Source organism: Auxenochlorella protothecoides (assembly GCF_000733215.1).
Source record: "Auxenochlorella protothecoides strain 0710 unplaced genomic scaffold scaffold97, whole genome shotgun sequence".
Lineage (NCBI taxonomy): Eukaryota > Viridiplantae > Chlorophyta > Trebouxiophyceae > Chlorellales > Chlorellaceae > Auxenochlorella > Auxenochlorella protothecoides.
In genome coordinates, this window is record NW_011934187.1 from 305,019 (window position 1) to 331,552 (window position 26,534).

General features: G+C 62.5%; 12 protein-coding genes across 12 annotated transcripts in view; 3 read left to right on the forward strand and 9 right to left on the reverse strand.

The window, feature by feature from the left end:
• F751_6864 (hypothetical protein) overlaps positions 1-2,240 on the reverse strand; it is a gene marked incomplete at both ends in the record, with an annotated part of 3,962 nt that extends 1,722 nt beyond the window's left edge. Inside the window, 5 exons of the mRNA XM_011398472.1 lie at positions 192-272; positions 491-805; positions 965-1,120; positions 1,470-1,757; positions 2,019-2,240. Coding sequence (XP_011396774.1) covers positions 192-272; positions 491-805; positions 965-1,120; positions 1,470-1,757; positions 2,019-2,240 — 1,062 coding nt within the window. The remainder of the gene's footprint in view (positions 1-191; positions 273-490; positions 806-964; positions 1,121-1,469; positions 1,758-2,018) is intronic.
• A 532-nt stretch (positions 2,241-2,772) lies between these two features.
• On the reverse strand, positions 2,773-3,327 carry F751_6865 (hypothetical protein; the record flags this gene model as incomplete). Its single annotated transcript, XM_011398473.1, has 1 exon — positions 2,773-3,327. The coding sequence occupies one exon, from the start codon at positions 3,325-3,327 to the stop codon at positions 2,773-2,775; it is 555 nt and encodes a 184-aa protein (XP_011396775.1).
• Positions 3,328-3,648: 321 nt separating this feature from the next.
• Positions 3,649-5,252, reverse strand: F751_6866 (hypothetical protein; the record flags this gene model as incomplete). Its single annotated transcript, XM_011398474.1, has 4 exons — positions 3,649-3,692; positions 4,358-4,605; positions 5,016-5,056; positions 5,211-5,252. 4 exons carry the CDS (start codon positions 5,250-5,252, stop codon positions 3,649-3,651), a joined length of 375 nt encoding a protein of 124 aa, XP_011396776.1.
• Positions 5,253-7,500: 2,248 nt separating this feature from the next.
• On the forward strand, positions 7,501-11,994 carry F751_6867 (DEAD-box ATP-dependent RNA helicase 28; the record flags this gene model as incomplete). Its single annotated transcript, XM_011398475.1, has 12 exons — positions 7,501-7,579; positions 7,735-8,261; positions 8,420-8,500; positions 8,642-8,947; positions 9,165-9,275; positions 9,435-9,489; positions 9,658-9,788; positions 9,982-10,298; positions 10,556-10,802; positions 11,008-11,379; positions 11,563-11,682; positions 11,887-11,994. 12 exons carry the CDS (start codon positions 7,501-7,503, stop codon positions 11,992-11,994), a joined length of 2,454 nt encoding a protein of 817 aa, XP_011396777.1.
• A 383-nt stretch (positions 11,995-12,377) lies between these two features.
• On the reverse strand, positions 12,378-14,578 carry F751_6868 (2-methylacyl-CoA dehydrogenase, mitochondrial; the record flags this gene model as incomplete). Its single annotated transcript, XM_011398476.1, has 6 exons — positions 12,378-12,689; positions 12,883-12,954; positions 13,162-13,203; positions 13,375-13,826; positions 14,067-14,153; positions 14,308-14,578. The coding sequence occupies 6 exons, from the start codon at positions 14,576-14,578 to the stop codon at positions 12,378-12,380; spliced, it is 1,236 nt and encodes a 411-aa protein (XP_011396778.1).
• A 344-nt stretch (positions 14,579-14,922) lies between these two features.
• On the reverse strand, positions 14,923-18,125 carry F751_6869 (OTU domain-containing protein; the record flags this gene model as incomplete). The annotated part of the gene is made up of 3 exons (XM_011398477.1): positions 14,923-15,346; positions 15,521-15,693; positions 17,364-18,125. 3 exons carry the CDS (start codon positions 18,123-18,125, stop codon positions 14,923-14,925), a joined length of 1,359 nt encoding a protein of 452 aa, XP_011396779.1.
• Positions 18,126-19,852: 1,727 nt separating this feature from the next.
• Positions 19,853-21,440, reverse strand: F751_6870 (Digeranylgeranylglyceryl phosphate synthase; the record flags this gene model as incomplete). Its single annotated transcript, XM_011398478.1, has 2 exons — positions 19,853-20,713; positions 21,420-21,440. 2 exons carry the CDS (start codon positions 21,438-21,440, stop codon positions 19,853-19,855), a joined length of 882 nt encoding a protein of 293 aa, XP_011396780.1.
• A 1,828-nt stretch (positions 21,441-23,268) lies between these two features.
• On the reverse strand, positions 23,269-23,832 carry F751_6871 (RING-H2 finger protein ATL48; the record flags this gene model as incomplete). Its single annotated transcript, XM_011398479.1, has 2 exons — positions 23,269-23,660; positions 23,766-23,832. The coding sequence occupies 2 exons, from the start codon at positions 23,830-23,832 to the stop codon at positions 23,269-23,271; spliced, it is 459 nt and encodes a 152-aa protein (XP_011396781.1).
• A 42-nt stretch (positions 23,833-23,874) lies between these two features.
• F751_6872 (hypothetical protein) lies at positions 23,875-24,075 on the reverse strand (the record flags this gene model as incomplete). The annotated part of the gene is made up of 1 exon (XM_011398480.1): positions 23,875-24,075. One exon carries the CDS (start codon positions 24,073-24,075, stop codon positions 23,875-23,877), a length of 201 nt encoding a protein of 66 aa, XP_011396782.1.
• A 140-nt stretch (positions 24,076-24,215) lies between these two features.
• Positions 24,216-24,650, forward strand: F751_6873 (hypothetical protein; the record flags this gene model as incomplete). Its single annotated transcript, XM_011398481.1, has 2 exons — positions 24,216-24,341; positions 24,480-24,650. The coding sequence occupies 2 exons, from the start codon at positions 24,216-24,218 to the stop codon at positions 24,648-24,650; spliced, it is 297 nt and encodes a 98-aa protein (XP_011396783.1).
• A 28-nt stretch (positions 24,651-24,678) lies between these two features.
• On the forward strand, positions 24,679-24,903 carry F751_6874 (hypothetical protein; the record flags this gene model as incomplete). Its single annotated transcript, XM_011398482.1, has 1 exon — positions 24,679-24,903. One exon carries the CDS (start codon positions 24,679-24,681, stop codon positions 24,901-24,903), a length of 225 nt encoding a protein of 74 aa, XP_011396784.1.
• Positions 24,754-26,291, reverse strand: F751_6875 (WD repeat-containing protein 53; the record flags this gene model as incomplete). The annotated part of the gene is made up of 6 exons (XM_011398483.1): positions 24,754-24,915; positions 25,048-25,160; positions 25,422-25,599; positions 25,660-25,773; positions 25,941-26,096; positions 26,199-26,291. 6 exons carry the CDS (start codon positions 26,289-26,291, stop codon positions 24,754-24,756), a joined length of 816 nt encoding a protein of 271 aa, XP_011396785.1.
• Positions 26,292-26,534: the final 243 nt, after the last annotated feature.

A 26,534-nucleotide genomic window follows, 5' to 3' on the forward strand; every position in this document is an offset into this window, starting at 1 on the left:
CTGCCAGTGAGCAGGGGCTGCAGCCGAGGCCTGGACTTTTCATGCTTGCCGGTGCCCCATCGTCCCATGTGATCTTGCCTGTCCTGCCTCAGGCGCATGACCACCGCCAATGGCAGGCCTGCCCTGCTGCGTCGGTCCTCCCTTTCTTCCCCCCTTCACACCACTCCCTCCCCGCATCCCCGTGTTCTCACTTGGAAGGGGAGGAAGGAGTAGTGTTCGACGATGCCCCTGTCGATGAGATCCTGGGGCACAGTCACATCTGCGCCCTTGCCCTGAGAGTATGGGGGAGTGCACGAGTTGAGTGAGGATGGGCAGGCCAAGGTTGCCCTCGCTGCAGGCGCCGGCGGCCTGTGGCATGCACATCGACAGCGGCCGGGGGCCAGGGTGTCGCAAGCTTGGTTTCCCTCATGGGTTGCCTTGCGACACACACCCCGATCCCCTCCCCAGACCCTCGCGTCCCCCACCAGTCCACAGTGATGCCTGCGCCCACCCGCAGCCCAACCCCCACTCCCAGCACCTGGATGACGAGGGTGAAGTTGCTGGCCGCCAGCTCCTCCGCCTGCTCCTGGAGCTGCGAAAAGATGCCGGTGTAGTCGCGCCGGCTCTGGTCCAGCTTGCCCTGCAGGCAGATGCCGGAGCGTGGCCGCGCCGCTTCTGCCCCAGGCTCCGCCGCCGGCGACAGCCCCGCCAGGGTGTCGTTGATGTACACAGGGCGGCAGGCGGGGAGCACCCGCCTCCAGCTCCCCTCCACGCACTCCTCGGGGAAGATGACGGGGAACATGGGGGCCACCCAGCCTGAGTCCACCTGCGTTCCAAGAGGGACGAGTTTGGGTTTGGGTTTGTGTGACAGGACACTCGGGGTTCAGAAATGTCCGAGGGGAGATGGTTTCCCGGAGCGCTCGATGGGAGCACAGGGCCATGGAGCGCATGGCGGATGCACGTCAGTGCACCGGGAACCCCTCACCTGGACTCCCTGGGCTGCTGCCCGCCGCTGCGCCGCCGCCTGGACATGCGGCGCTATGGTAAGGATCTTGGCGCCGCTGGCGCGGATGGCGCGGACCGCCGCCTCCTGCTCCAGGGCCAAAGCATTGTGCACCATCACGACATAGGTCTGGGGCAGCTGTGTGTGTGTGTGTGTGATGTGAGGGGGAAGGGGGTGTGGGGTCTGCCGGGCAGCTGCCTGCCATGCCAGCAGGGGGGAGGAGATGATGGCCAGGCGAGGGCCGAGGGCAGAGAAAGGGTTGGCAGATGCCCACTGGAAGGGCCTCAGTAGTGGCACCATTGCCAGGCCCTCAAATCAAGGAGGTCGATGGGGCACACAGTCCGCACCACCCATGCCTCCCCCGTCGCTCCCCACATGACCACCGTCCTCATGACAAGCCCTGATGCCTCCCACCACCCCCTGGGGCCCCCTCCTCTCCTCGTCAGTGGCTCGCCTGGAGCGAGGCCAGGGCATGGAGCAAGCCCACATGGCAGGTGGGGAAGGTGATGAGCAACACGCAGTCGAAGTCGTGAAAGGCGGCGAAGAAGGCCTCATAACGCCGGAAGCCCTTCCAGAGGAAGGGGCGGACCACCTCCTCCATCCCCAGCGCGGTGGCCTTTGTGAAGACGGTGACGTTGTGTCGCAGCTTGAGGAGGTGGTACCCCACCGCCGCCACAACCTCCTCGTGGTAGCTCACCATGTTGACGATGGCTGTGCGTGGGCGGCGGCTCAAGGGGTCGCCCAGCTCCTCTTCGAGGCCTCCCTCCACTGCCGCCTGTGGCACGGTGGGATCGTGGATGGCTGCATGCCCAGAAACGAAGATCATTGTGCTGGGCGGGGGAGCCGAGCTCCCTCGTGACCGCGATCGTGTGGCGCAAAGGCATCGTGTGATGGGGGGGTGTGAGTCGGGAACTGCACAGCAAACAGCCTCACGCACGTCCCGATCATGGGTGCAAGTCGTGGGCAGGGTCTCCTGGCAGGAGTCCACCGCGAGGACTCCGGCAATGGGACACCGCGCAGCATTCACACATATCACGGTACCACTCAGCTTCCCACTCGCCGTGTACGTGTCTGGCATGGATGCTATGAGCTCCGGGATCTTGTCCGGGCAGCCAGGCTCGATGGGGACCACGGGCCCGAGCATGGCCGGGAGACTGAACAGGGAAGAAGCAGTCCGGCCCGGCGATCCGTACAGGTAGATCGACAGGATCATGAGCCCTGCCGTGCAAAGCACCATACATTTCATCAGCGTGAACATGGCTCTGCAAGGCCTGACATGAATGCCATCCCTGCCACCGGCCCCATGCCTGGAGGGCCGGAGCGGGGAGGCCGGGGAGACCTTTTGCATTGTACAGGCGCCCGAGGTATCTATCCCGTCACACAAATGGACTCCATCCCATGGTTGATCAGGATGGCATGGCATGCGGGCATGTCGATTTGCGACCCATGGCATCTGTTCCGAAAGGATTCGAATGTTGACGCGCCCAAATCACTGCGATGGTGTGTGCTTCTCAAAGTGATCCGCAGAGCAAAGAATTACATACAGGGAGGAAGGGGGGGGAAGATTGGGTACGTGCAAGGATCTTTCTATATATTGCGTCATGGTATTGGCATTGGCAGGGCGTGTAGGCCCTCGCTGGAGGGTTCCCCATCATCAGAGGCACCTCCAGCTGACACATCCGGAGCAGGCTGCGTGCAGGCACCAGGCATGCATGCGCCTCAAGGTAAAGGTGAAGGCGACAGGGGGTGGGGTGAAAGTTGAGTGCGCAGGCGGGCTGGACCCTCCGGGCTCAGACCCAGGGCAGCGTCAGCTGGGGCGAGACGGCGCCCTGCTTGCTCAGGGCAAAGGCCACGATGGTGACGATCTGGGGCGCGGTGTAAGCGTCCAACGCCAGGCTCCAGTCGTAGGGGTCGCCGGTGGGGGTCACGTCAAAAGTGGTGACCACGCCGCCGTTGGGCGCCAGGGCCGCGATGCGGTATGCCCAGGGCGTGTAGCCGGCGGTGAACTTGAAGCCGTAGCCCCAGCGCTTGGGGAGGTAGGTCACGGTGCCGACGAAGGCCGGCAGCGGCGGCAGCGGGGGGGAGGGATTTGGGGGGACGGGCGGGCTGTTGAGCATGACCAGGGGAAACACCTCCACGGCGTGCCCGTCCCAGTCGAAGGAGGAGACCGTGGCGGAGTGCAGGCGCGCCGCCTGGCCGACGTGCATGTCGGTGATGTTCAGCGTGGTCTCGTTGGTGTGCAGGGGTCCGACGACCACATGCGCCAGCTCCTCGTACTCGGCAGAGTACAGGATGCACTTCACCAGCCTGGCCACATAGCCGTGGGTGGTCACGGCGACTGTCATGCCAACCCTGTCGTTGGACACCAACCCGATGGTCAGGTTGCCGGTTAGGGTGTAGCCGGGTGGGGGTGGTGGGCTTGGTGGTGGGCTGGGGGGCGGGCGGGGGGCTGGGGGGTGGGTTGGGTGGGGGTGGAGAGGGTGGTGGGGTAGGAGGGGGAGAAGGAGGGGGGCAAGGTGGGGGACTGGGTGGTGGTGGGGAGGGGGGTGGGCTTGGGGGTGGGCTCGGGGGTGGGCTGGGTGGGCTTGGGGGTGGTGGGCTTGGCGGACTTGGGGGTGGGGGTGGAGGAGGCGATTTTTCTCCAGTGCGTGGGAGGTAAGGGTGACTCACTGGGTGGTGGAGGCGGCAATGTGATGGGTGAAGGTGGCGACTGGGTGGACGGAGGGGGGGGCGACACTGCAGTCGGAGGAGGAGGCGACTGCATGCGCGGAGGGGGAGGCGGCGGCTGCTTCTTGGGGGAAGGCGGCGGCTGCTTCTTGGGAGACGGCGGCGGCTGCTTCTTGGGGGAAGGCGGCGGCTGCTTCTTGGGGGAAGGCGGCGGCTGCTTCTTGGGAGACGGCGGCGGCTGCTTCTTGGGGGATGGTGGCGGCTGCTTCTTGGGGGAAGGCGGCGGCTGCTTCTTGGGGGAGGGCGGTTGCTTCTTCACGGATGGGGGTGGCATCCTCTTGGCTGGAGGTGGTGAGGCCTTCTTGGGCGATGGGGGGGTGGCCTTTGTCAGCCTCACAGCTTGCTCTTGCCCGCTTGCGGCTTGCAGCAGCCGCCTGCTGAAGGGAGCTGCCTCCCTGACCCTGGCCAAGGCATGCTGGGTGATGGACCGATGGGTGGCCACCTCCGCAGGCACGCTGCTATGCGCCACATGACTGCAGCGCATGTTGTCGCCGACGCAGCTGTCTCCCCAGTTGGCTGAGCCCTGGTTGGAGTTTCCTGCACCATGGAGTGTGAGATGTTTTGTTGATAGCCGGTCCCTGATGGAAGGGATGGACAAGGTACCACTCAGTGCTGTGCTTTGCCAGTGAAACGTCCTCGCCCTCTCACCAATGTTATCGTCTCCCTGGTTGTTGCGGCCAAAGTTGCGCCTGCCCTGATTTCCAGCGCCGATGTTGCCGTCCTCGTCAGCCACACACGCCGACTGTCCAGCTGACAGGCACTCCACTGCCACCAGGACCTCGGCATCGGGAGACGAGTCCACCTCCAGCAAGCCGAGCCGCACCACGCCGACCGACAGGCCGGTGGCGGTCAGGGAGGAGGTGCGAACAGATCCGGCGCCAATGAATCCCTCCAGCCTGTTGATGGGACGGTGGGGGGGGCGTTGGGGGCCGTAGAGCTCATGGTGAATGAATTCTATGCACAATGAGCAGCTCATGACCTTTTGGACCCCTTGTGCAACTCCAGAGCAGCGGCTAGGCATCCCTTCCCTGCGCTGCATCCCGGCTATCACACCTGCAGAAGCTATCGGCGCTGTCTGCTGTCAAGAGGCATGCACCATGTCTCACACTGCAGGGGGGTGGTGAAGAATCCGAGTGAGCAACGATACTGACAGACAATATCCCTGCTGACCACACACACAGTGCACCGTTCACGAGAGATTCGCAAGTAACATGCAAAATCACTCGATCTGAGGAGATATATGGTGGGATGCAATCCCACAGGGTAGCTGCAGAGGAGTCAACAGACCACCTAACCCAAAACTCACATAGTACTGGGGAAGGAGACGAAGGTCGAGGAGCAGGTAGCCTGGGCGGAGACATGGGCAGCGAATTTAGGCACTGCAGATATTATAGGACCTCGTACCACCCATGATCTCCTCAACACTCACCGCCAAGGCCCCTTCACTCCACAAGAGCGCAAGTGTGGCGGCCAGCACCAAGTGGCCAACAGCCTTCGGCACCTTCCGGGAAGTCATCGCCCTGTGCGATTCCAGGGCGAGCATGCACCCAGATTCGTGATAAATTGGGATTCCAAGAAGGGGATTGATGTGTTCGCTCCTTTGATAAACCTTGGTACGCGTTTATAAAGAGCTTGATGCACGTTCTGCCTGGTCGCGGTGCGGCATCCGGAGCACTGGTCCGGTGGACGCGTGGGTGGCAGAGGCTGACCCGGACCTGTGTTAATCTTGAAACGTGCGATGGCCGGACAGTCCCGGCCACTGGAATCTGAAAGTTCTGCTCGCGCAAGACTCCAGTGAACATTCTTTGAAGAGATTGTCGTGCTCGAGGTGGTGTCTCTCAAGAGCGAATGCCCGTCCTGGCACCCGCGGGCGGGCAACCACCCAGCATGCCGGCGGTCCAGGGTACCTTCTTAGAAGGTGCCCACCGGCACTTACACGTCCTCGCAGTACACAGCTGGAGGCGTACTGACACTTGAATGCTCCTCACCTCATGTACCATCTGGAATGTTACAGGATTTTAGAAAGCGTTCTCGGGATATGGATGCATCGCGAAGTTTCCGATGGCAATCTTTAACTCAAGCTTGGACGCCACGCAAACACAGGTGGGATTGACCCGAACATATACTTTGGGGTACAGACAGACACAGAAATGAATCTACGGTCTGAGCCGACGTGCTTGAGGGCCATGTGAACTAATTTCATCCTAAATCCGACACGGCCCGAGTGACCTCAAGCAGCTCGCTTTCACTGCGGGCAGAGTGTCAATGCATTGCATGACATACAGGCATGCATGGCTGCTGAAGAATATTCGCCAGGTATCTCTGGCAAGGCGAAGCTTGCGCTTTCATGGTGGTCGCGCATCCAGTGGAGAAACATGATGCTGCAGATCAGTGCGAAGCACACCTGCAATGCCAGTGCCGTGTTTCTGACAAGTCCATTCAATAGACAGCCATTCCCGTAACTCAGATCCTGAGCTTAGGCTGAGCCGACAGAGGAGTAGTTGAGCTAAGGCTGATGCTTGGGAGCGCAGTGCCATCGGAGTCGCTCAGGCACGGCGGTCGGCCACAATGATTGCATGGTAGCCCAGGATCCTTCGCATCATTTGCCCACAGGTGTCCAGACCGGGACACTGCTAAACCATGTTTGCCCCTGTGAGCAACTGAATGATGGCAGGGTAACACATTATGACCTTACGTAGACCGGACATGGAAGAGAGCAACGGTCTGCCACTTATTGTCTGTCTGGATGTCGTTGGAAGAACCTGGCATGGTCCTCCAATACATCATGCACCTGCGACCTTGGGCAACAGTGGCAAAATTCAGCAGCTCGACATCCGCAAGTGGCTGCCTCCACGCTCTGTAGCGCTGTCTTGCTGGGAGAGGCATGTATGAATCGGTGCCTGTCGTCCTATTGAATTCTGAAAGCTGTCTATAGAGCGATGCAGCAACATAATCATATTTTGTCCTTCCAATGTCCTCGACCTCCATTGCTGTGGTGCCAACATAAGATTATGACTTGCGTCTTCTTAGTCAAAACGGTGTAAATTGCCCCCAAGGCTGTGTAGGCTGCATCGCAGATATAAAATGGGGTCTAATCAGGTTCCTCAACATCACAGAAAGTTTCGTAGCTAAGCCGATAGCTTTGGCTTAACTGACACCCAGAGGGATGAGAGCATTGCAGCGCTCTCAGTATTCGCTGCTAGATACCGTGTATCCGCATGCGCTGGCCGCGATGAAGGTCAACACCAATTGTCTGTCGTCTCATAATGAAGCAGCATCTTTCACAACCCCAGGAGCAGACACCACGTATCAGACTGCTTAAAGAGAAAGTCAACTCTTCCCCAGGTCGTTGACTAAATCCATTCATTGGCTTTCTGAAAATTCTGTACAGGCTCATGCAGCCTGGTTGCTTCTTTCCAAGCTCACCATAAAATACTTCCTGGCGCAATCCACGCTCTTCATGAGCCTAAATGATTCGTAACAAGGCCCAGACTTCTCTCCTGTGGTGGTGATTGTCGTTCATTCTGGATTCAAAGCTGTTCTTCAGGGCTTATCTTTCATGCTGAACGGATGGCTCTCCATTGCGCCCATTGCCACTCTGTGGGTAGGGGGCCGGGCTTTCCTCGTCGCAAGGCGCAAAGCACGGGTTAGGTGCGAAGCTCGCGCCCGGACAGTGGTAGGCGCCGAGTGGGACCATTTGGCACGCAGCTTGCATATTAACTTACTCGAGTATACTCGTGGGATGCATTAAATCGCACTACTTCCAGCTCGCGGGACCAGCGCATGTGGTCATGACGGAACTGAACCCCGGCTTCACCTTCGATTTGGGCCCAGGATCTGTCGAGGTCCAAGCTCCTTGGGAATTTAGCGGTGAGGTGTACGTTGGAAGCAGCCGCTGCGCCCTGTCACACTCTAGGCTGTCCCAATCTCCTCCATCCAGTCTCGGGTAGCCATTGGCAGTGCACGACTGCCTTGGCCGGCATCATCAGCTCCACCATGCTCCTTCGGCCCCTTCCTTCACCCAGGGGCCCTTGTGGATGCGGAGAAGCCAGCGTCCCATGCAACGACCATCGACCAGAAGATCAGGAAGCGGGTGGGGGAGGTGAGGGGCAGCGGTCGCCAGCCGGGCCGAGTGGCTGCCATCGACAGCGAGCAGGAGTCCTCCAGCGACAGCGACAGCGCATCAGACGATGAGGGTGCCAGCGACAGCGACGCCCCGCTCCCGGGGGAGGAGGACGGCAGCGATGGGTCCGAGGAGGAGGAGGGCGTCGCCGATGACTCGGACGATGCCGAGGTAAACACCGACACCGAGGACGACGAAGGCGAGGGGCCAAGCGGCGAAGATGCCGAGTCTCAGGAGTCTGACGAGGGTGCGGAGGGGCCTCGACAACCCAAGGGAACTGCGTCAGACCCTCCCGCCCGACCAAGCAAGCGGCCTGCGGAGGAGGCAGGCGCAGCGGGGCCGGCCAAGAGGCAGGTCGGACCAGTGCCGCGCGGCAAGGCCGGGGGCTTCTACGCAGCGACGCCAGAGGGCACCACCTTTGCAGCCAAGGTGGGTGGGTTGGATCATTGCGCGAGGGTGTGTGCTGTTGGAGCGCACCGTGAGCCCTGGGTTTCTGCCCATGGCAAAGAGGTGTTCGGGGCTTGGAATTCCAGCACAAGTCCAGCCAGCTCATTTCCAATAACCCCTCTGCTGAATTCCTCCTACAGACATTCGCGGAGCTGAACCTGTCCAAGCCCCTTGTGAAGGCTTGCCAGGCGCTGGGCTACACCCACCCCACCCCCATCCAGGTAGATGGCGCCGGGAGGAGGGGGCTCATGCCATGCCGACCCCGCCCGTGCCGCCGTGGAAGTTCAACTCCCCTGTCTAGCCCCCTAGACATTGTTAAACGTGCATGTCCCTCCCCCCCTCTCCCTCCGTCCCCCACCCAGGCGGCGTGCATCCCGCTGGCCCTGACGGGGCGTGACATCAGCGGCAGCGCGGTCACCGGGTCCGGCAAGACGGCGGCCTTCATGTTGCCCCTGCTGGAGCGCCTGCTGCATCGAAGCCGCCGCCTGGCCGCCATGTACGTCCTGGTGCTGACTCCGGTGCGAGAGCTGGCGGTGCAGATCCACTCCATGACGCAGAAGCTGGCGCAGTTCACCGACATTCGCGCCGCGCTGGTGGTGGGGGGGCTGTCGCTCCAGGCTCAGGCCGCCAGCCTGAGGACCAGCCCCGAGATTGTGGTGGGGACGCCGGTGAGTTAGGGAGGTTTCAGGGTTGACAAGGAGGGCATCGAGAGGAGATGACGGGGAAGGGAGGAGAACGTGGGGTGTCCACCGTGGAGGTGCAGGGTGGGTTCTGCCCTGTGCTCGCCCTGGAATGCTCCCCATGGGTTCTGAAGTGGAAACAGGGGAAGCCAAAGCCCGATCCGGCCAGCACCCCATGCCCATCACTTCGCGCCGCTGGTCCCAGGGCCGGGTGATCGACCACGTGCGGAACACCCAGTCCGTGGGCCTGGAGGACCTCCAGGCGCTGATTCTGGATGAGGCCGACCGCCTGCTGGAGATGGGGTTTGCCGATGAGGTGAGGCCCAAGCCTGTGCTGCACGAGCAACGTTTGCGTGTCATTCTGCATTGTTGAGGAAGTGAGGTAGCGCCTGGCCCTGTGTCAGAGCCGGGATTGTGTTGGGAAGCTGTCGCGCAGGCAACGCACAACCCTCCCCCAAACACACCTCCGCCGTAGATCAAGGAGATCGTGAGGCTGGCGCCCCGGAAACGCCAGACCATGCTCTTCTCGGGTGAGGGGCAAAGGTACTTTGAAAGTGGGATTGGATGTGTGGTATCGAAGAAGGGAAAGGTCCTAGGCCTAGGTCCGGCCCCTGTCAAGCACGTTGCCGGAGAGATCAGGAGCCAATTCACCACCTCTCACCCCCCCGCCCCCACTTTACTCGACCCACACTTCCCAGCCACCATGACGGAGGAGGTGAAGAAGCTGGTGGCGGTGTCCCTGAACCGCCCTGTGCGCCTGGCCGCCGATGCCACGGCAGCCGCGCCCAAGGAGTTGACGCAGGAGATCCTGCGGCTCAAGGGCGCCGAGGTGGGCTGTGGGTGTGATCAGAGGGAGGAGCCCTGCAGGGGGTGTCACTGCTGTAACGTGGATGCATGCACTTGTATCGGGTGCTCGCACACTGCATCCTCCCCTCCATCCACCCGCCTGAATCCCAACTTGCCGAGCTTCCACCTCCCCAAATCATCCCCATCCCACCCTCCCGCCTATCCCCTCAAACCAGGCGAGCCAGAAGGAGGCAGTGCTGCTCGCGCTGTGCTCGCGCACCTTTGCCTCGGGGCGCACCATCGTCTTCTTCTCCACGAAGCAGCGCGCACACCGCATGAAGATCCTGTTTGGCCTGGGCGGGCTGGCCTCCGCCGCCGAGCTGCACGGTGACATGACCCAGGCGGCGCGCCTGCAGAGCCTGGAGGCCTTTCGCCGTGGCGAGGCCGCTTTCCTGCTGGCCACCGACGTCGCCTCGCGCGGGCTGGACATCCTCGGCGTGGAGACCGTGATCAACTTTGACGCGCCCAAGCAGCTCCCCGCCTACCTGCACAGGTGCTGGGAAGCAGGAAATCGTTGGATTTGCGTGTTTGAGTTAGGGGGGGTGGCAGGCAAGTGCGTGTTGGTGGAGGGCTGCCTGGTCTACGAGGCTTGGATGACATGTACAGTGCCCTTCCTCTGGAGCACTTTACATCCCTTGGTCATCCTTGCGTGATCAGTACAGCGCTGTCATGCCGCCACACAACCTGCTCTCCATTCGCAAACACACGATGCATCCATTCCAACCTCCTCACACAACCTCCATAATCCAGGGTGGGGCGCACCGCGCGGGCGGGGGCGCTGGGGCGGTCGGTGACCTTTGTGGAGGACGAGGACCGCGCGCTGCTCAAGGCCGTGGTGAAGGGCACGGGGGTGCAGCTGCAGCAGCGCCAGGTGCCGGCCGTCGCCGTGGCGGCCTGGCAGGACCGCGTGGAGCGCATGAGCGACGACGTGCGCTCCGTCATCTTCGAGGAGCGCGACGAGCGGCACCTGCGCCGGGCGGAGATGGAGACGCAGAAGGTGAGGGGGTGGGGGGTGGGGGGGGCAGGGAGGGTTGGGGACTCTCAGGGGGAGAAACGCGCATGCTGAATTGAAGAAAGTTGGGCAAGCATCTCTGTGGTGCGCTGGCGAGCGGGCGATGCACCTGGCCACCCTTTCCCCCCCCGATGTGCCGGTCCTTTGACCCTGGGCTCTTGCACGCCACACGTCACCCCTGGGCCTGCAGGCTGCCAACCTGATCGAGCACGAGTCCGAGATCTTCTCGCGCCCAGCGCGCACCTGGTTCCAGTCGGAAAAGGAGAAGCGGTCGGCGGCGGAGGCGGCGCGGGTGGCGGACACGCCGCTGACCGGCAAGCAGCAGAAGAACCGCGACAAGTACCAGAAGAAGGTGGACATGAAGGCGCGCGCGGCGGCGGAGGCGGCGGAGCGCAAGCAGGGTAACCGATTGATGGAAGAGACGGAGGGCCTGAGCCGGACCATCCGCGCCATCAAGTCCAGGGAGAAGACCCTGCGCATGACCGGCATTGGCGGGGCCAAGACGGGGAAGATGGCGGCCGGCATGGTGACCGGGGTCAAGAAGAAGCAGGGCAAGAAGAAGGTGAGAGGGGACTCGGGTGGACGGAGGGGAAAGGGTGAGGGGGCTTCATTGTCCATGGGTATACTCGGTGGCATGTGGTGGCGGGGTGGCCAAGAAGTTGGTGCTCCTTGGTGCCAATTGTTACCGGCCAACAGGAAGCTCTGATCGCCTCAGCACTAGCGCTCCGTTATAACCCGCACGCAGAGCAAGGATGAGCTCTTCAATGGCGATGGCATTGACAACAATGGCCCAGCACCGACGGGGAAGACCCAGGTGTACGCAGGGGGTGCCCGTAGTAGCAAGGCCGCCGTGAGTTGGCTGAGAGTCTGTTACATTCTGGGAGACTGCGCGCTGATGCTGCATGCATGGGCTGTGCGGCGTCCCTTCCAATGTTCTGAGAGATACTGGCTTTTGCGGATGGACTGCTGAAAAGCCCTGGATGTTTGAAGGGGAATGCTCCAACGACGCATTCTCCCTACCCTGTTTCTGGTTCCCTCACCTCCTCGACCACCCCAACCCTGCACCCAGACCGGCAAGCCGTCCAACAAGCTCTCTAAGGCCGAGCTGGCACGGCAAAAACGTGGTGGGAAGGGGCGCCACGTCTTCAAGAGCAAGGCCAAGCACAGGAGACGCTGAAGAGGGTGGGTTGCATGCTGGTGTGGATGCGGCATGCCATGAAAACCGCTTCAACCGTGTATACTTTGCCTCTTGCATTCAACGATCCGCTGAGTAAGACCTGGATTGCTTCAGCAACGTGAGTGAGTATGTGGGTGAAACAGACATGACGGGTCAAAAGTCCATGCAACATTGAGCAAGCACGCCTGTGTCTGAGCGCTGCGGTGCTGCAGGGCACCACAGCAGGCACAGGGTGTGCATTTTTGTATACTTTGTTTCATGGCCAGCGACCTCCCCTGCTCTCCTGGCAAGGGGTGCTGAGCGAGGCTCCGGGACTGGGGCCCTTCCTATCAATGCTGGGACCTGTCCCTCCCTCTGCACACAGGCCCTTACAGGCCCGCCCCTCACGCGCCGTCTTTGAAAAGCTCCCGTCCGATGAGCATGCGCCGGATCTCGGAGGTCCCCGCCCCGATCTCGTACAGCTTGGCGTCCCGCAGCAGGCGCCCCGTGGGATACTCATTCACATACCCGTTCCCGCCCAGGATCTGGATGCCATCCAGCGCCATACGCGTGGCCGCCTCCGCGGCATACAGGATCACCGCCGCACAGTCCTTGCGGCTGACGTGTCCCGCGTCCGCGGCGGCCGCCGTGGCGTAGATGAAGGCGCGGGTGGCACGGGAGGTGGCGTACATGTCTGCCAGCTTGCCTTGGATCAGCTGTGGGTGCGCGTGTGAGGGGGAGAGGTGGGGGTTGGACGGAGGCCCAAGGCAGGACCGAGCCCTGCTGCACCATGCCCGTCGAGTCCTGCACCGAGCGATCCCTGGCCGACGCGCAGACCTGAGATTCAGGCCTAGATGCCCGAGGCCAGCATCCACAAGTCACTCTAGCTGCTCTGCCCACACCCCACACCTGGAACTCCCCGATGGCCTTTCCAAACTGCTTCCTTTCGCGGACGTAGGGCAGGACGGTGTCCATACATGCCTGGGAAGGGGTGGGAAGGCAAGCGGCTGATGTCACTCCACATGACGATCCGAGGTGCAGGGTCCCTCCAACCTCCAAAGCATTGCCAGGCCTGCACAGGCATCCAGTCCTCCCTCGGGCCCCCCGCATCCCCGTGTGCGTGCAGCAACCAAAGCCACACCATGCTTGCCCTGCCTGCATGAGTCCCAGGGGTCCGGCAGAAAGAACCAGGCGCTCCAGATCCAGCCCGCTCATCAGCACGTACACGCCCTGGGTGATGATGGTCGGTGTTGGGAGGGATCGTTGATGGAAGGGAGGAAAGGACGGCGGCGGGCTCGTGCGGGTACGCATCCTCCGATTGGTCGGCAACCAGCCTCGATCCCCTCCTCCACACCCCAAGGTGCAGGGCCCCTCTGCATCCAAACCATCCCACTCGCTCACCTTGTTCACCTCCCCCATCACGTTCTCGGCAGGCACCCGGCAATTCTCAAACAGGAGCTCGCAGGTGTCCGACCCGCGCATGCCCAGCTTGTCCAGCTTCTGCGCGGTGGTGAAGCCGGGCATGCCACGCTCCACGATGAAGGCAGTGATGCCCTGGGGCCCCGCCTCGGCGTCGGTCTTGGCGTACACGATGAGCGTGGAGGCGGAGGGGCCGTTGGTGATCCACATCTTGGAGCCGTTGAGCAAGAAGGCGCCGTCGGGCTGGCGGTCGGCGCGCAGGCGCATGGACACCACATCCGACCCCGCCCCGGGCTCCGACATCGCCAGCGAGCCGATGGCGTCGCCGGCGATGAGATCGGGCAGATACCGCGCCTTCTGGGCGGGGGAGGCGTTGCGCACCAGCTGGTTGATGCACAGGTTGCTGTGCGCACCGTAGGACAGCGCCACCGCGCCTGGACGGCGGAGGGAAACGGGTGGAGGGAGGTGGGGGGCTGGGATTTTGTGTCCCTCATGCCAGGCAGGGTGGGGGGAGGGATGAGTCATGATTCGTTCGGGCCATGTCCCCAAGTCACATGCAGGCCGTGAGTGAGCCAGACCGCCATCCTTGAGAGCCCCTGGCCCCTCACGCCTGCACCTCAGGCACTACACCCTGCCTCCGCCCTTGTCACACGAGCGGGCGGGCTCCAGCTCACCAGAGGCGCGGCTCAGCTCCTCCATGGCTATGCAGTGGTACAGATACCCCAGCCCCAGCCCGCCATCCTCCACGGGCACCGTGATTCCTGTATCAACAAGGCCATGTGATTGGCGTCATCGAGACACCAGCCCATGCGGTGTACAATCATCCCTCTCACCCAGATGCCACCCTGCCTCATCAATTGTCCGAGCATAGTGCATGACTTTCAAAAGACTTCAAACACCCTGCCCCCGACCCACCATGCAGGCCCATGTCGCCCATCGCTTTCCACAGGTTCACGCCCTTGGGGAATGAGTTGCTAGCATCGATCTCGGCTGCATGAGGGGCGATCACCTCCTGTGCGAAGCTCCGCACCGATTCCCTGAACTCTATGGCGTCCTGGGTGTCCCCCGGAGCGCTGCTCTGCACCGCAGCCTCGGTGAAGGAGCGGGGCGCGGCCCAACAGGTCCCGGCAGCCACACGGCCCTGCCGGCAGGCGCGCTGCAGGGCCCAAGAAGCCTGGCGCAGCATTTAATATGGTCGAAGAGGTTTTGTAGTCGAATATTGATGCCCTTGATTCCCCATTTCAAGCCATCTCTCGAAGAGACGCTGCCCAACATGCCGCGCGGCTGACGCGGCACGACATCTCGGACCGACACATCGAAACATTTCGGGTTTCATCCGCCAGCACTGTTAGTATTGATGGTAAAGTCTCACGTGCAGCGAGTACGTCGCGATCAACTTACAGTAATTACAAGGAATCTGAAAGGCAGGGGTTATTTCCCAAGCCCTTATTCAGGGAGAGATGTTAGAATGTGGATGAAAGCATGCCCAAAGCATCAGGCCGCCAGGCTCTGCATGATACTGGAGAAGCCTCAGCCTATCAGCAGGTGGTGGAGCCTCTTGCTGCCCAGGAACTTTGCCTGTGACCTTCCTGGCTGGGACATCGGCATAGCACTGGGGCCCATGAACAGCGCGGGGGCCTCCCCCTTGGGGTAGATGCTGTTGTAGTGCACCTCCGCCCAGAAGCTGAGCCACAGCACGCGCGAGCTCCTCAAAACCCCCCGCGGCGCGATCTCAAGAAAGGCGGTGTCCGGGAAGGAAGTGACCAGTGCGATGCGCAGGCCCAGGCAGTCGGCGGCGGCCTGCAGGGTCACATGGTCGCCCCAGGCCTGGGGCTGGGCCATGTCATCGCAGTACCCGCGGTACTCCTGCGGCACATACTCCTGGTACATCCCCGGCTGGCGGCGCAGCTGGGCTACCACCGACTCCCGCACCAGCGCATGCGCATCCTGGGACCTGTCGGTGGAGTGGAGGATGAGGGAGACTGGGGGCGTGGGAGGCGACATGACGGCATCCCTTGGGTTTTGCAACCAGAAAGGTTGCTGCCTGCGGAGGACAAAGAGCCGGCCCAGGCTGCCCGCAGGCACGTCACCAAGACCCCCTCAATCCCACCCATCGCCTTCAGCTCACCCGTACAACTGGTCTGCGAGGGCCCTGAACTGGCAGGCGCCGTCGCCCACCACAGGGCGCTCAGAGAGGCCAAACAGGTCGAGGCGGAGCTGCAGCCTGTGCCTCCCAGCAGAGGTGGGGTCGAGGGGCTGCCTGCCCTGGCCGGGCTGGTAGCTGTTGATTTGGGGAACGAGCTGCAGGGGGCACGGGTGAAGGGGCAAGTCAGCTCAGCAGTAGCGACAGCGTCACTTGCCCAAGCACTGTGCAAGAGGAATGTGTGAGTCAGTCGATTAAGACAACCTTGTCCCCAGTCACTGCTGCAGGGGGGGTGCACACTGGGCAGACACCTTGAGCCCATCGTCTGCCCACATGTAGGCACCCCAGGCCCTCCACCAACCTTGGCAACCGAGGGTGCTCTCAGCGCCTCCATCCCGGCCGGGAGGGACTTTTGCAGGAGCTCGCCTGGGGTATGCCGGGGTGTCGTGCTGTGAGCATCAGACCTCCACGGAACCGGCCTCAACAAGCCCCCCTTACGCGGTCACCCACCTTGAATCCAACCGTACGCAGCGTGCATCTCCTCGAGCGGCCGCGTAGGTCTCGGGTTGGGAGTACTAGACATGTTCTCGAATGTCGACGCCCCCGGGGGACAGTGCTCAAAATGTGATATGGGTCGGAGATGTCAGTGAGCCTCGTGGTACTCCAGAACCATGTGAGAATTTGAGACGGTTTTGAGAGGTACCCATATCCCTGGACACATGTATATGAACTAAAGCGGAGTCGTCTGAGGAGCATGGACTCATCGCCGCATATACGGGTTCCGCGTTCACACTTACGTAAGTTTTTGTCTTCCACTGGGTGTTTGCCCGGCCCTGCTGGTCCCATCATTCACGATGATTGGAAGCCAGTTCCGAAGGCATCTCTGCCTATAACAGTACAAGGTGCACTGATCAATGGTGATGGTGAACAGTGGCACATAATGCGGCATGCCAGCAGGCCTGCACGGGCCCCCTGCATCTCCCGTCCTCAGTCCTCCATCGCCCTCTGGTTGGCACGCAGCACAGCTCCAGGGCTGGGGTAGGGCCTGGACTGGAAGAGCGGGCCTCCGGCCGTGGTGTCTGCAGCCCGCGGCTGAGCGCCCTCCAGCCCACTCGACCAGCCCCCCCGCGGAGCATCCGAGTAGGAGGACTGTGTGCGGCAGGATGGTGTGTGCCGTTCAAGGATGTGGCCCGTCGCCGATAAAAGCACAGCCAGGCCTGCCTAAAAAGGCGCAGACCAGACTGCGTGCATGACTCTCCTCAACACCGCCCCGGCTCCACCTGAACACCTCCCCGCCGCTCACCGGATCCATTGGGTCGAGGGCTTCGCGCTTCGGGCCGCGATCGCGGCCCGAAGCGCGAGCGCCGCTCCCCCTGCCAGCTCCAGGCTGCCCTCCTCCCTCGGCAGGCGGGACGCCCCTCGAAGCCTGGCCAGGCGCCTGCGCACACCCTTGCCCTGGCATGAGGGTGCGTTGAGACATGTTGTGCAGGGCATTGATTCTCCTCTGCAGTGGTCCCGGCTGCTTCGCACAGCAGGAAGCCCATCCAACGCACGCCCAGTCCTCACCGAGGGCATGCGCCGGGGCGGGGGCGTCGGCATAGTACCCGAGGCCCATCGGCCCAAGCTTGAAGACGGCCCCCGGCCTGGCACCTGCAAACGCCTCCGCGGGCTGGAATGCGGGGGCGGCCTGCGCTGCGGGGCCTGCCTGTACTGCAGGGCCCGCCTGTACTGCAGGGCCCGCCTGTACTGCAGGGCCCGCCTGTACTGCAGGGCCCGCCTGTACCGTTGTGCCTGCCTGAGCACCGGGGCCCGCCTGAGCCGCCGGCACCTGCTGCGGGCCTGCGCCGGTGCTCGCCTGTGCCACTGCTCCCGCCGTGCCCGGGTGCTCCCACTGCGTTAGCCCCGCCGCAGCATTGAAGTAGTACACCTTTCCGGAGGTGGGGTCGCGCGCCTCCTCCCACCCCGGCGGCAGCCGGGGCCGGACCGCCGGCCTCTCCCAGCTGCGCTCCCCCGTGCCCAGGTTGTAGTAGTAGACGGTGTTGTAAGTGGCGTCCACGGCGCTGTACCAGCCCGGCGGCAGGCTCGACACCGGCCCGCCGCCCGGCGCGGCCCCTGCTGCACCTGCGGCGGCGGCAGGCGCGGTGCTGCTCGTGGCGGGGCCCCCTGTGTCATCCTTCCGCTGCACGATGCCGCGGGCCGCCAGCCGAGCGGCCAGCGCAGGGGGGAGAGCGCGGGCGGTCTTGGCCTCCTTGACGGCCTGTAGCACAGCGCTGGGGGGCTGGTAGTGCTGCCAGTCGCCGGCGCCACGCTGGGGAGCCTCTGGCTCTGGAGCGACTGACCCTGCCGACTTCTCGAGCGCTGCTGCTGCCTGCATCACGGCCGTCCTGTAATCGGCCTCCGTCTTGGGGACCGGTTGGGACTCGGGCGCGGCGTCGACCTCCCCATGCCCACGCTTGGACCCGGAGAGGACGGCTCGCGTCTCTGCCTCCGTCTCCCTCAGTGCAGCGTGCTGGGCCTGGCTGTCATCGTCCAGGGCTACAACCACGGCGGAACCTGATTTTATTATGTAATGTTGAGCAGGTCGATTCATATGCGTTGTGCAGATAGTACAATTACCGGCCTTGCTTGCCACTTGACCCACCCGGTGCTGTGAAGGCCCCCGAAGTCATCCATGCAGGCATGACCAGCGATCGCCCCCTTCCAGCCATCCTGCGGATTGATGCTGTCGTATTGCATATATTGCTAGATGGAACTGGACGAACAGGTCTGACCCTCTGAATTAGCGAGGAGCAGATGTGTCGCGCGCGGAAAAGTGCCGTAGCATGCACTTCGACTAGGAGGCGAGACGGACCCAAGCGACCAACACACACTTGCATGCAGAGAGCCGACAATCTTAGGAAGAGAACCTTACTCGCCTTGCACGGGGTCTGGCGGCGGGTATCGGTTCAGTTGATGGTGGGGCAAGTCCCCTCTTCCGGAAGGGCTCCTATCACAACGCTCTCCCTTTGAGACCGCGCGCGATGGGAAGCAACAGGAAACCCACACCCGCGGCATCCGTGAGTAACTCTGAAGTGATACCGCCAGCTCAAATGCCAGCTGCAGGAGGCCAGCGGGCACGAGAGGGCACAGCTAAACCGCACCAGCCGTCCAACTCGAGTGAGAAGAAGCGAAAACGCCAGGGGACGAGAGGGGAGCCAGCTGCTGCCCCTGCACCCTTGCACGCAAAGGCAATAGATGGAGACAGCAACGAGATAGACGACCTCTTTGGGAAGCTCAAGTCCAAGCAGAGTGCCCATCCCAAGGTGTGACGAGGAACTGCTTTGTGCCGACGGCTGCCCATGGCAGGCGACTCACAATGTGCAAGTGTCAGTGAGTTGGAAGCGTGTAGAACATTGCTACTGGCTCTATCGAGCCCTGACAGGCGCCATCCCGCAGTCCTACATGCTTTGGCCACAATTCGCAGGGGTCACAGGCGCCCAAGGCGACGGCTGACGCGGCCACTGCACCCCCCACCAGTACTTCCATGCCCAGTGTCACCGTGAAGGGCAGCAAGGATGACCTGTTTGGGACAGAACCTGGTCAGGGAAGGAAGAGGACGGAGGAGGGCTACGCCATGTACACCGAGGAGGAGCTGGGATGGGGAGTGAAGGCCGGGCAGTCCGACTTCTGCCCCTTTGACTGCCAGTGCTGCTTCTGACGCTGGCAGGCCGGCCAGGCGGCAGGGTACCTGGGTGGCCCATGGCGCTCCATCATCATCCCTACTTTCCGCATGGTGACCCACCTCCTTTGCGCACACCGAGTGTTCGATTACACACCATCCCAACTTGCGACTGGAGAGGATTCGATTCCCTCCAAGAGGGGACTCGAGCAACGGCAAATCAGGGGAAGGCCGTGCAAGGCCGGTCTCTCTCAGGCCGTGGAAACAAGGGATCTTCTGGGGACAAAGCATGGTGTGCCTGCACCGTGCAACTGTGTGCCCATTCTGGGTCGGGGCAAAGGAATACAGCATCAATCTCAGTACCTTTTTCGAGATGGGAATAGAACGCTGGAAAAGGGGACTCGGAAGCAGCTGGGAGTGGAGGATCGGGGAGGGGGCGAGCCAGGAGGCGGTCCTTTTGTAATGGGCGCCGGGACGATGGAGGCAGTGGGACGCAGTCAGCCAAAAGCCAGTCCCGCCATCGCCCCAAGGGCTCCAGGCCCGTGCTTGTGCAAACACATGACGTGAGCCTGGGCGCCTGCCAGGCCGTCCCAGTGCTGAGGGGGGGCCAAGCCTGGCTCGCTCCGCCCCCACACACCGCCCCCGTCCCGCGTCGCCGCTCAGCACAGGAAGGGGATGATGAGGTACTGGAGGTAGAACAGCTTCCACACGTCCATGTAGCAGGCAGTGAGGGAGGGGACGGAGGCCAGGTCCACCTGGCGCGCGCGGCGCACGAGCCAGGCCGCGGCCGCCGCCTGGCTGGCGGCGGCCGCGAGGCGCAGGCCGCGCGCGGGGCCCGCCAGCCCCGCCAGCGCCATCGCCCCCGCGCCCGCGTACACGGCCACGAGCAGGCCCACGCAGGCCCATAGCACGCGCCCTGCGCCGATGCGCAACGGCGCGGTGCGCACGCCCGCGGCTGCGTCGCCGCGCATGTCCGGGAGGTCCTTGAAGAGCGCGATGACGATGGCAAAGCCGAGCATGACGGCCGAGGCCGCGAGGATGGGGCGGGTGAGCACCGGCCGCGCCACCCCCGCCCCCGCGCCCCGCATGTGCAGGAAGAAGCCGGCCTGGACCAACACTGCGCGCACGCCCAGGATGGCGGCGGCGGCCAGCACGGGCGTGCGCTTCCAGCGCAGGCCCGGGAGCGGCGCCGAGTAGGCGAAGCCCAGCGCCAGGCTGGCGGCCACCGTGCCCAGCAGCGGCGGCGAGCGCGCGGCCAGGGCCAGGCCCAGCGCCAACGCGCCCGCGGCTGCGGTCACGCCCCGCGCCTGCGCCATGCTCCACTGCCCCGAGGGCAGGGGCAGCCAGGGCTTGTTCACCGCGTCGATTTCCACGTCCGTCAGCTGGTTGTACCCCACGATGGCCACGTTGGCCAGCAGGGAGGGGACCAGGGCGGAGCATAGCGCGCGCAGCGCGCGCGGCGTCACGCCCGCGGGGCCCAGTCCCATGTAGGAGATGGACAGGATGGAGATGATCGTGCCCTGGATGGTGTGGGGGCGGCTGAAGGCGTACAGCGTGCGCAGCCACTGGAGCGGGGACTGGGGGGCGGGGGAGGGGGCGGGGGAGGGGGTGGGGGCGGGGCTCTCCTCGCTCGTGTCGCTGCCGGCCGGGTCGTTCAAGACCAGGGCCTGGGCCCGTGCTTGCCGTGCTGGGTGGCAGGGTTGCAATGAGTATGAGTCCAGGGTCCGACGGGGGGCTGCAGGCAGCAGCCTGCCCGGGTGTCTCCAGCCTGCGGGTGGAGAGGGATGGTGGGGTGGTTTCCCAGGGACCGTTCAATGCACCGGCTGGTCCCGACCCGGGGATGACGCACGCAGCGGGGTTTGGATCGAGTGCAGGGCAGGAAACCTCGGTTCTGATGTACAAGCTTACATTGCGCTGGGGAGAAGCGGGGTAGGGGGGCGGGTCTGCCTCCCAGCCAAGCTTCTCGCGCCGGTGCAGAGCTGGACGGTCGACGCAGAGGAGGCATGCCCCTGAAGTCCAGGGGGTTCTGTTGCCGCGACACACCAGCTGCTGCCTTCATGTTACAAAAAGGGAAAGCGTGTGTTCCCTCGTATCGAGTGCAGGCTGTTTCTGGCCTATGCAACACCGCGATCACAGATCCTCCCTGACTACCGGGCATGCCGTGCGGCCGGTTCGGAAGCTAGGTGTACGTTGTCAAGAATTCCCAGCACCTGATCACCAGCACACATGATTGATCAGGTCAATCATCCAGTGAGTGGAGTTGATGTTGCTTAATGTATCTTATCTGTTGTCCCAAATCCCTGCATAGAGGGCCTTGGGCGTCACATGAGAACAGAACATGCACCCACAATTTGGCCATGAACCTCTCCTGACCTGGGAGTATGACGTCCTGATGGCCACGAAGCATTACAAAGCCCACGGAGGCCTCTGAATCCGTCGAAAATACATTCCTGGGGAGGCCCAAATGGCCAACCTGACAGATTGTGCATTGCCAATATCATCGCATGGCAGAAAGCCACTTGTGGTCAGCCTGAAGATGTCTTGACTTGCTGAGTTGTCATCATTATCATGCAGCCTGGTAATTCAGGCACATCACTGAGCACCATGCTGATCCTTGCGAAATCGTTCTCAATTGCCATGCATCGTTCCGAGCATGTCTCAAAGAAGTTCCACAGAATACAACAAGACAGGAAAGTTATCACTAGATTTGTGTCATCTTTTACCGTAGGTTTGTAAATTTGAGTTTGATCAGGAGTTTGACTGAGCATGTCACAGAACGGTACCTCGTCAGAGAACTGGGTACCGTAGAGCCCCCCGCACACCAATCAGCCAAACGTATATACTGGCATAGCAGGCATCAGACGGCATCTTTGGTGTGCTTGCCCACCGCATACCACGCACCATGATCAAGTAAGTCCCGCTGGGGTCCGCCTGGTGCGGAGTATGCCCTCACTCTCCCGCCCCGTTGACAGGCACTGTGCACCATCGGCGGCCGGCATTGCCCCGCTCTCCTCATGCATCACAGCATAGAGGAGGCAAAGAATTAAACGAAGGAGTCTGCATCGATGTACTTTTCCGGAGCCGATGCGGTGAGTCTACCAACCTCTGTGTATGAACCAGGCAGGGTGTGATGGGCCACCAGAGACCGCCGTGAAGAAATCTATGCAAACAGATTCCTGATGGTTTTCTTTTCCGCTTATTGCCTGAGCGGTTCTCTGTGGCATGCTTGCACCCCGGTTGCACTCCGCACCGGCCCCACAATTTATCCAGCCCTCCGCGGAGCAACTCATCACCGTGCGAGGTCCACTCCCTGTGGGGAAACCATAAGGGTTTGCAAACCTATTCTGTCTGTGACAGCTGATCAGTCCAGAAGACGCATCCCGCACAGCTCTCCTCCTTTTTGCTGCCTATCCTGGATTGCAGTCTGTTTTACTGCGTGCCTCCATCGACCTCAGCCAACCTTGTCCCCACCAGGAGGATGCAGAAGGTGCCTTTAGGTACTGATTTCGACATGGGAGTCTCAGCAGGGAGACGTCAGCACTGAGTAGCAGCAAATCAGGTAGGTAAAGGGGTGTTGTGGGGGTTGCTCATCGGGCTCCCAGCTGCAGCATTCCATCCTGGCGCACGGTGGGCGGCAGGTCTCGACCCGCCGCCCCATGGACGCCCAGGCCACTTGCTGCACAGATGAAACCATGTGGATCACATGCTCTCGTTATTTGCTGCTTGACTGGGCCCTATGTCCCGGCCAGGCGACTCATAGAGAGCAGCTGCCGCACAATTTATGGCTATCGTTCCCCAATTTGAACCATTGTACAAGGATCGAGGTGCTTGACCATCCCAATATCCTCTGCTTGGTGCAGGATCGAGCCTGCGATGCCCTCATCCATATCTCTGCAGGCTTACTGATACACTTGTCTTCCTTGCATGCCTGGCACACCAGCGCACTTCTTCCCGGTCACCTTCCTCATGGCTGTTTTGTAAAAGATTGCTTGGCAGACCTGCACCAAGTTCTGCTCAAATGTCATCTCACTCTATCACCACCCTAGTCCTGTAATGTACAGCCGGCATGCTGAGTCTAGGGGGCACCAAGAGGACAGTCTTGGTAATCCTTCAGCAAGACCCTCAACACCATCACTTTAGTTGCTTGTCCAGATCCCCAGCAAGCCCCTCGACGACGGGGTCCTTCTTGGATGTCAGCGCTACATACCCTGTGTAAAAAACAAGTGAATGAGTTGCCTAATCCCGCAAGATGGCCGACACTATGGACACACACTCGAGCCTTCAGCCATGCAGATGTGCACACTTTCAACCCTCCACCCCCCCCCCCACCTGAGGAAGCGACCATAAGGGCTACTGTTGCCCCTTGTGCAATGACGCGCGCCCGCATCATCTTCTGGGACAGTCCCTGGTTGCCCTTCTTGAACGCCACGAGACCAGCAAAAAGGACGCCGGCGGTCACCCCACACCCTGTACGGCAAGGGTTGAGCAGCAGTGGTGGTCCGGCACCGGGCTCCGTGCGAACAGTAGGTCGACTTGAGGCGATATAAATGCAAGCTTCTCCTAACAACACACCTATTAGGACGAGAGGGTTCTTCGGCTTTTTCAAGGGCTCCTCATAATCCTCCCAGTTGATCGACATGGCGCTTGCACGGGCCCACCTCGGGCGCTTGAGCAGCACTTATCAGGTACAGACTTGATTGTAATAAATCTCCACGTAGCTTGACAATGGACAGCAAATGGACGGATGAGTAGTGTCCGTCCTTTGGCACATGCATGGGTGTGAGGCCAGTCGCGCGCGCGCCTGCCTATCCCCGACACCAAGTGGAACTTTGTCCTCGTCTATCTGGAGCCCTGAGACGTGGGCACCGTTCCAACTTCTCATCAGATGCGTCTTCGGTATATTGCTCTTAGTTGGGCTTCAGTTTCCTGAGCTGTCACTCTTCCAAACTCTCACGCGCCAGACTGGGTGAGGTTGGGCCCAACCCTCCTTGGAGTCCGGTTTGATTCCCCCTGATGAAAGTGATGCCGACAGGGGCCTCCTCGGTGCCCAGACTGTTTGATGTCACATTAGACTGCTTGGCCAAGAACATAAGCACAGTTCCCAGTCTACGAGACGTTCCGGAGGACCTCGTGGTCTGCCTCTTCAAGGTGAGTGTTTCTGCACGGCCATGCCAGGAACATCCTTTAGCGGGGCGTGCTGATGCCATACCTACCCTTCAGGTTCCTCTCCTTGCCATGAAGACACCTCCTCAGTACATCGACGCCTTGCCATGCCCCACCTTCCAGAGAGTCATTCAGCAGGGGAGGCTCACACCCCGCATCCTGGAGGTGTTTGCTGCATCGGGGCACCCCGGCATACTGGACCTTGTCTCCGCCATGCGCATCCAGAGCTGGACCCCGCCCCTCCTGCTGGGCAACGGCGAGGCCTGGCTGGGCGATAAGTCGCACCTCTGGTGACGTCAGCGGCGCCGCAGCGCAGCGAGGGATGGTGGGCATGAGCCGCCGGCCCCCCTACCTTCCCCAGGCTTGCACCCGATTCCCAGGAAATGCGGCCGCGGCATCAGGACGGCGTATACACAGAGAGGTGGGGCGACACGTCGGCCACATACAGCCTGCCGCCCGCGACATGCAGGTCGTTGAGCTTGCGGCCATGGCCGACCACGTGTGGGATGGGGGTGTGCACCAGCAGGCGGCCGTCGTTCCCGCCTGACACCAGCACCGGCTGGGGCCCGGCGAGGCAGGCGAGCGACGTGGCGGCGGCGGAGTGCCAGGTGGGCAGCAAGACCGGGTGTTCGGCCAGGCCTCCCACCTCCGCCGCCGCCTGGCCGGGGGGCCTGCGCGGCGCCTTGCCAACCGGGGCCAGGCGGTGAAGGGCCACATGCCCATCCCCGCGGGCGACCGCCACGCGATCCCGGTCGCCCGGCAGGAAAGCGAGCGCATGGACCATGGGCGGGTTCAGCATCTGGCCTGCGCAGGCGTGAGGCGTGAGGGGTGCTGGTGGTGCCACCGGGAGCGATGCCTGGCCTGGGCCGGGCGGTCGGGCGGCGTCGGGCGTGCAGGTGGCGCCTGGCTGGAATGTTGCGAGGCTGCGCCTCGCACCGACCCTCGACCGGCGCCAAGGGATGTGGCGCCGGCGCTCCCTGCCCTTGGGTCGCAGCGGCTGCGGCGCAAGGATCCTCTGACTGCCCTCACACTCTAGCCCCTCCCCTGCCCTGCCCCTCCTCCCACCTGGCGACCCGCCGCCATTCTCTAGCGGCTGCAGCCGGGCGCTGGACACCTGGCGCAGGCGCCCCGCATCCCAGTGCACCAGCTGGCAGTCTGCGCCGCCGGACACCACCTCCCACTGGCTGCGGGGCCGGAAGGCCACGGCGGTGACCAGGTTGGCGTGGCCCCGCCGCAGCGTGCGCTGCTGGGGCCGGGCGGGCGCAGGGCCGGGGCGCCAGGCGGCCAGGTCCACCAGCCGCACCTCGCCGGCGTCGTCGCCGGCCGCCAGCCAGCCGCCGGTGGCGTTCAGCGACAGCGCATTCACCTCCTCGAAGTTCAGCGTGACGCTGCCGCACACCGCCTCCGGGCCCAGCGCCTGTGGGGTCGTGTGGGGGATGTCAGGGCGGCCGGCGGCACTGTGGGGAGTGCGGAGCTGCAGGGTGTGTGCGCAGTGCACCCCTGGTGCAACCCTCTGACCCTCCCTCTTCCCCTTGATACCAGCCACCGGTGCATGCCCTGCTGTACCACCATCCATTCTCTCACCTTGCGGAGGTCAAGGCAGTATATGGAGGTCTCGCTCGCTGCATACAGGACGTGCTGCTGGCTGGGATGTGCGGCTACTGCCGGGATGTCCCCCGGAAGCTCAAGGCTGCCCTGGGGTGCTGAGCCTGCTGCGTCGGTGAAGCAGAGCCTATGATCCTGCAAAGAAATCGAAAGCAATACGTTTCACTACGGCAATGAATCTACCTTCCCTGTGCCCCATTCTTGCACCCCTATGGCCCCGGTCCGAGGTGCTCCCACCTCTCCGCCGGAGACCAGGAGGGTGTCGTTGGCGCAGGACGCCAAGCAGAGCACGGCATCACTGTGACAGCTGATTCGACCCGTCCGAATCATGGTTTCCAAAGTAGATGTGGGAGCCTAGGACTGGGGAGGTGATGTACCGGGGGATGCCCAGGAGTTTCGCAGCACTTTGGGCGCAAGCGCCCTCGCCGGCTCGACAGCCGTTACAACCGCGCAAATATCGCCCTCCGCCTTACTGCGAGGAGGAAAACCCCATGCGCAATATATAATCTGTATTAACAGCTCATAACAACTGGTCATGGATTTGGCGAGGTGTCCGCAGGTCCCAGCGGCAAC